Source organism: Palaemon carinicauda, chromosome 43 (genome assembly GCF_036898095.1).
Source record: "Palaemon carinicauda isolate YSFRI2023 chromosome 43, ASM3689809v2, whole genome shotgun sequence".
NCBI lineage: Eukaryota > Metazoa > Arthropoda > Malacostraca > Decapoda > Palaemonidae > Palaemon > Palaemon carinicauda.
In genome coordinates, this window is record NC_090767.1 from 48,532,645 (window position 1) to 48,540,144 (window position 7,500).

The 7,500-nt window shown below is 33.8% G+C and overlaps 1 protein-coding gene across 1 annotated transcript in view; it reads left to right on the forward strand.

Annotated features, from left to right (window-relative positions):
• The window catches only part of LOC137633840 (locomotion-related protein Hikaru genki-like), a 149,392-nt gene that overhangs the window by 92,920 nt on the left and 48,972 nt on the right, over positions 1 to 7,500 (forward strand). Inside the window, exon 3 of the mRNA XM_068366081.1 lies at positions 6,125 to 6,216. Coding sequence (XP_068222182.1) covers positions 6,125 to 6,216 — 92 coding nt within the window. The remainder of the gene's footprint in view (positions 1 to 6,124; positions 6,217 to 7,500) is intronic.

Below are 7,500 nucleotides of genomic sequence, written 5' to 3' on the forward strand. Positions count from 1 at the left end.
ACATAATGAGTAGTGTTGTCATGCAGAGACTATTTGGCATAACCCTCCATTTGATCATCCACGAATAACAAACTTAATTTTTATCTGGTTTTTCATGGTAACAAAAACATGAATATAATTTATAATTTCTGCACAAACTTTTGGTTGATAAGCTTCAATGTTAGAAAAAACCGTGATATTAACCGTAAATTCTCCATAGAAGTATACTGATCTCAGCCGCATTTCAATAAAATATAGGCGACCGTAATTTTACCTCCCTTTTCTATCCTTTTTTACGGGTTGGTGGCCGTAATATTACTCCTTTACGTCAATATATACGTTTTTAGAAGGGTAAAAATACTGGATTAAATGTTGCCACGAATTTCCCGTTTTTTTAATGTAAATTTTTAATAGTGTTGTGCATGCTGATTTTGATTATTCGATCAGAGAAATAATGATAACGGTAGAGAAATAAAAAAAATTCTAATTTTCGGAAGGACTTGGCTAACAGGAATGATCAAGAGCCGTATGAATTCCAACATGTACAAGATTGTGTTTTTTAACAGCTTTGAAGATAAAAGTGAGAAAACATAGAGTCAGGAAACTACAAACCAATGTCTACATCAGAAGAGATTAAAAAGTATAATAGAGTTAATTGTCATGGAATTAGATTGTTTTCATGTTGAACAGGCTGACATAAGATTTTATAGTTTATATATGACATATCTGTTTTGACGTTGTTACTGTTTCTAGAATTATTTCCTTTCCTCACTAGGCTATTTTTCCCTGGGGGAGCCCTTGGGCTTAAAGCATCTTACTTCTCCAACTAGGGTCGTAGCTTAGCTAGTAATAATAATAATAATAATAATAATAATAATAATAATAATAATAATAATAACTATGATCAGTGGATAGCTTACAGTCAGTGTTTAAAATAAAAAGGACACTGTGGGTGGTAAAATCATTGGATACCAAGGTAACAAAATGAACGAGGAATCTTCTCTTTTTAAATCATTTATCTAACAAGGTATTCAAAATTCCTACAAATTACAATCATCCTTGAATATTTATCCTTTATTGATTAATACCCCAACCCCACCCTACAAAAAATAAGATATGTGAATAAATTATGACTGTAATGAATCCTTCGAAAATCGAAAAAGAATATTTGTGAAAATACAGTTTTTAAAAGAGGTGATATATTATTAATTTTTGGATTATAGGTCAGAGAGAGAGAGAGAGAGGAGAGAGAGAGAGAGAGAGAGAGAGAGAGAGAGAGAGAGAGAGAGAGAGAGAGAGAGAGAGAGAGGTTTCTTTTGTCTATCTTTTCCGAAAAAAAAATTCTACCGCAGAATACAAAATCCCATTTTTCAAGCTTTTTAAGAACGAGTGAATGATTTGAAGTTCTCTGGTATCCTGACATCGAAAGGCATTGGTGCCGATATTGTTTATTATAAATAAACATTAAAAGAATATTCAATTAAAACCAGAAAAGTAAATATGTTATAGAAGTTAAATAGCATTAAGAAGACCTACTTCTGATATAAATCTTAAAATGCCACTAGCATTGTACGACACACCATGTCTAAGGATCCTGGCAAGGATGAACCTGCCATCCTCACCGCGATACGCAAACAGATATCTATTTCTTTTTGTGTTATAAGGATCGCCTTACCTAGAAAAGTGGAGGGGTGATGCTTTATTTTCAAAATCATCTAGACCTAACATTAATCAAATTAGTAACCGAATATGAAGTAGCAGGTGTAAATATTACCATCGAAAATAGCATGTCTACACTAGTAATATACAGACTTCAAAGCTGGGAAACTGAATCCTAACCATACATAGAGGGACACAGGCTACTAGAATTTATCAGCAATGAATTTTTCCATCAGCGGCTCGATAAACCAACTAGGGAAAGCAACATACTAGATATTTTGCTAACAGCAGAAGAAATTTTAGTATCCATTGATTCAGTAGGCGAAATTATTGACAAAAGTGACCACAGAATAATTAGGTTATATTTAAATATTCCTCATCTAAAAGAAAGGAAAAAATAATTAAAAGCTAGAATACAGACGGGGTAACTGAATATGACTAAAAGAATACACCAATAATTTAGAATTGATGAAATGGGAAACATATACAGTATACACACAGGGACTCCTTTGTATGAATATATAAAGAAAATAAGGCTAACCATATACCACAAAGAAAAATTTTACCAAATGGAACTCCACAACCCGAATGGTCCAACAGAGAAATAGCCAATGCAATAAGAAGCAGAGACAGGGAACATAAATCAATGGATCCAAAGCCTTCAATTCTTGAAATTTCCAAGCAAGAAAAGCTAAGCAGGAATGTAGATAAACTAGTTAGAAATACCAAGATTATGAAGAGAAAAGTGTGGCCTCAGTTAGTAAAGAAAACCCGAAAGAATCTTTTTTCATATGTAAATAGTGGAAAACCAATCAAAAACAACGTTAGCCGTTAGGAGACTCAGAGGGTAATCTTATAACAAATGATTTGAAAAAAAAAAAAAAAAAAAAAAAAAAAAAACGACGAACTGATGAATGCCTATTTCACAACCGTAATCACTGGGGAAGAATCAACGTCTCTCACCGAACCAGCTATTGAATATGAAGGACTACAGCCACTACTAAAAAGTATCAGATTCACAATGGAAGATGCCTATAAAAATGTAAATGGACTCAACTATGTCTAAGGCACCAGGTCCACTTTATATACATCCAAGAGAGATTGTAGAGCCAGAAGAAGAGATAACTCCACACTTCTATAAAATGTTCCGAAATACAGCCAACGAAAAAATGGCACCACAGGGATGGAATCGAGGCAATGTTCCTTCAATCAAAAATTCAGTCTAATTTCAGTGCCTTACAGTTTTTATAATCAATTATAGTGGAATCATAAAGAGAAAAACTATCTTCCGATATACTGCCAACATGGTTTTAGACAAAAGAGATCTTGTGTGACAAATCTGTTTAGCATTTATCACAAAAGCAGGGCAATAGACATCATATACTTAGTCTTTCAAAAGGCTTACGACAAAGGACCGCATAAAAAATAATGGTTATAATTAGAGCCCTAGGCGTCATTGACGAGCTAGCTGAATAGATCGAAGGTTGGGTGATAAACAGAAAACAGAGAGTTGTAATCAATGGAAAAGCCTCAGAGTGTAGGTGTTACAAACGGAGTACCTCAAGGATCTGTCCTTGGCCCATTACTATTTCTGCGTTACATTAACGACAGATTTAGGATTAATTAGTATAATAGCCCAATATGCCAACGATAATAAACTGTTCATAAATACTGCGATCTCAGAAGATATAGAAGACTTAATAATAATAATAATAATAATAATAATAATAATAATAATAATAATAATAATAATAATAACAAGTGAGCAAGTCCTGAACGCGGACATGGTCCTCGTAGAGGACATACCTCCGCCAAGGTGACCTAGAGCGCCATATGTCCTAGAATCATGAATTGATGTGACTTCGACCTTCACATGACCTTGACCTTCACGTGACCTTCAAGTGACCTTGACCTTCACGTGACCTTGACCTTCACATGACCTTGGCTTCAAGTGACCTTGATCTTCAAATGTACTTGACCTTCACGTGACCTTGACCTTCAGGTGACCTTGACCTTCACGTGACCTTGACCTTCACGTGACCTTGACCTTCAAGTGACCTGCTTGACTTTTGACCTTCAAGTGATCTTTGTTCATTTGCCACTGATACTTAATATGACATTGATATAATGCACCAATATGACCTTGACCTTTGACCTTTATAAATTTGAACATCACCCATGGGTTGCGCCTGGACTAGGACTTCCCTGTTGGCTTATGCAAAAGTCAGTGCTTTATTTCTGTCTCTTGATATGGCCACTTATGTCATAGTGACACCAGTGACCCCTGTGACCTTGACCTTGGGGTGACCTTGACCAAAATTTAATCAGTTCTTCCATACACATTGGGGAACTACTTGGCCAAGTTTGAAGTGATTCCGTGTAGAAATGTGGCCTCTACGTTGTCCACAGACAGACAGACAAACAGAGAAACAAACAAACAAACAAACAAACAAACAAACAAACAAACAAACAAACCGAACCGAAAACATAACCTCCTGGCGGAGGTAATAATAATAATAACTGTTACGACCTTATTTACGGCCGTAATTTAAAGGGTTCTTGTCTCTACTCAGAATTTGCGGTCAGTAAAAATGTAACACAGCAACTTGGGAACAAAAAAACAAACAACTAAACAAAAGTTAAAATATTCATTTACACACCAAAAAATAAGTAATGGTTGGTAACGATAATAACCATAATAAATTAATATACAAATCAAGGGAAAACCAACCATAAGATTTTTAAGAGATCACCTACAACTAAATTAAACCCTATGCTAAGAAATAAGAAAATTTTAAATGTGACATTTCAGGCAGCTACCTTTCAAATTACTGGCCAGAAAAATCTAATCTAATATACTAAGATAGGCAGAAGGAAGAAAGAGAAAATGAATGGGAAACTTAATATTATTCCTACCTAACATAGACAAACTAACTTAAATGTTAAACTTAACTTAATAAACAATGAATTAAAAAAAAAATAATCTTACAAATTTAGGCAAAGGAATAATCACAAGAAGCTTAGTGGATTGTCTCAAAGACATCAGGCCATACAAGGTCCAGAGGACCGTACTGCATACAGGGGCATGCACATCTACAGGTACTCGGCGATCCACGATCGTCGTAAATAACTATAAAAATATGTCATACCTGTAGAATGCCACCCTACTTGTCCCCACGAGTTCCAAGAACTCACTGACGCTGATAAGCAACCAGGACCAGCAGGCAGCCTAGAAGGTCAACTGGGTCAAGCTTCAATGCCTGAGGCAATCCAAAATATCACGGGAACACTAAGGGTGGTAGCCTCCGAGAATCCGGGACGTCAACGGATCTCGCACGTCACAAACCGCACCGTTCTCCCTAGATACGGGCCAACTCGTTCAAAACTCTTCCGACAAACGAGGGAAGGGGCGTGGCTGATGAATGCCGCGGGTGACAAACACCAGCGACCACACACAAAGCAGCGAAGGACGTGATTCCAAAACTCCAGACATGGCTAAAAATTATGTGCAAAGCGTCAGGCTGAACTCGAACTCTGCCACTTATCACCACCATTCGATCAAGCCTTCCTGTCTGTATAGATTGCCTTACCTCAAGCCTTCCACTCGAGTCAACACAGCTCATAGGAAAGAAAAACAACGATCGTTAATAAAGGGACTTCAGTAGTTCACTAATACCGGGGGAGAAGGTGGTAAACAAAGCAAAACTGCGAAGTCATATGACTCTCTTACAGAGTTCATCAAACTAAGAAAAAGCTAAATTATACGACAAATGACGCTAGCTTATTAATAAACTTAAAACTAAAACAAGACCAAAAGGTTGGACAAATATTAACAATTTATAAATAAATTATAATGAATTTACTTTAATCTAATAATAATAATAATAATAATAATAATAATAATAATAATAATAATAATAATAATAATGATAATAATAATACTTGGCCATCAGTCAAAGAAAATTTTGGTATAAATAGTCCATGAAAATCTGGATTTCTGAAGCTTAAATGTAACATTTATAACCCGCGTTGAATTATTTTATGATAACTGTAACACAAATATATTTTACTGTCTAAGTATATGATACCATGCACATATATCACAGAATGCTAATCATACTATTTCATAGAAAATTTCAATAGTAAAATAGTTAATTCTCCCATAGGTAAACAGCTTTTTTACAATTCACAGTAAACTTCTATGTAATGAACTGTCATTATATTATATCCAAATCTTGAATTAACGAAGTAAACATGTTTTTTTTTTTTATACAGGAAGTTCAAAAGAAAATTCCATTCATTCAAAATCATATTTGGAGCATCATTAAGATACTTTAATATGTTATTATAGATTTCATCAACACTCAATTAAATTGAAATAAAAATGACAAAAGCTCAACCTAAATATATATTGCAAAAAGAATGTTTATTTACTCAGGACTTGAATGACTAAGTCCAACTAATCACATCCCATTCTCTTCCACAGATTCCAATCTCTTCCAATCGATATTCCGGCCTTGTCATGTTCATAACATCCCTAAGCACACAATCATCACACATAAACAAACACCAATAACGGTGAGTAGTATAAATACACTTTTAACTCATGTAACTAACTGTTAAATAAGGCATTGTAAGTGAATGACATTTTGATATCACATTTATCTTTGGTATGAAAACGTACAAAGATTTATAATATACTCTCCTGAATTCCTGAAAGTATGAAAAAGGATCAAATGACTAGTAATCATTTAATTATTCGATTCATAAAGCCTCATATGGACTATTTTCTTTAATATTCTGTTCCTCTTTGTGGGCATACAAAGTACTCAGGCTCAGTAAAAAAAAAAAAAGGGCGGAAGGGAAAGGGGGGGGGGGACTACAGTCATATTTCAAAGCAACCTCTCAAGAATGCCAAATATAAGAGAAAAATTTGGATGAAAGAATCATCTAGTAACAGGAAGATATAAAAAAAATTACTGTTATTTTTACGGTGTACATAATTATTATTGTTAAAACTACTGAGAACTATAATGATAACACTTCTTCAAAGAGGGTTTATTAACTTACATATCCACAATTCTAGGATATTGCTTCCACGTTAGACTAAGAAGCATTATAATAGTTTTCCTAAATTGTCGTTAACAATTTAAACAGTACCTGTAAAACAATGTACAATAGAAATTAACGCTGCAATGAATCATTAGCAGAAAGGTGTCAATAGTGAAAATGCATCCAATAATAAATAAATGAAAGCATATTATATTGTAACCAATACTTAAGTAAAAATATTTGTATTCGAAGGAAAAATATCTTTATGTACAATAATGTTACTGTAGATTGAACAAGAGCCTTGTTGTAAATCACATTAAAGTGAATTTAAAATGCAAATTCTTGAATACACAGAAACTGCTCGTAAAAAGGAGACACTATTGAAGTCAAATATTTAAACCCTCAGTTGATGATGTCAATCTACCTACTGGTGTCCGAATTTACATTTGAACTAACCCGACGTTTGTTCAATATATATATATATATATATATATATATATATATATATATATATATATATATATATATATATATATTATTATTATTATTATTATTATTATTACTTGATGAGCTATAACCTTAATTGGAAAAGCAAGATGCTATAAGCCCAGGGGCTCCAACAGGAAAAATAGCTCAGTAAGGAAGGGAAATAAAATAATTTAAGAAGAGTAACATTAAGATAAATGTCTCCCATATAAACTATAAAAATTTTAACAGAATAATAGGAAGAGAAATAAGAAAATGGAGTTTGCCTGAGTGTACCCTCAAGCAAGAGAACTCTATTCCAAGACAGTTGAAGACCATGGTGCA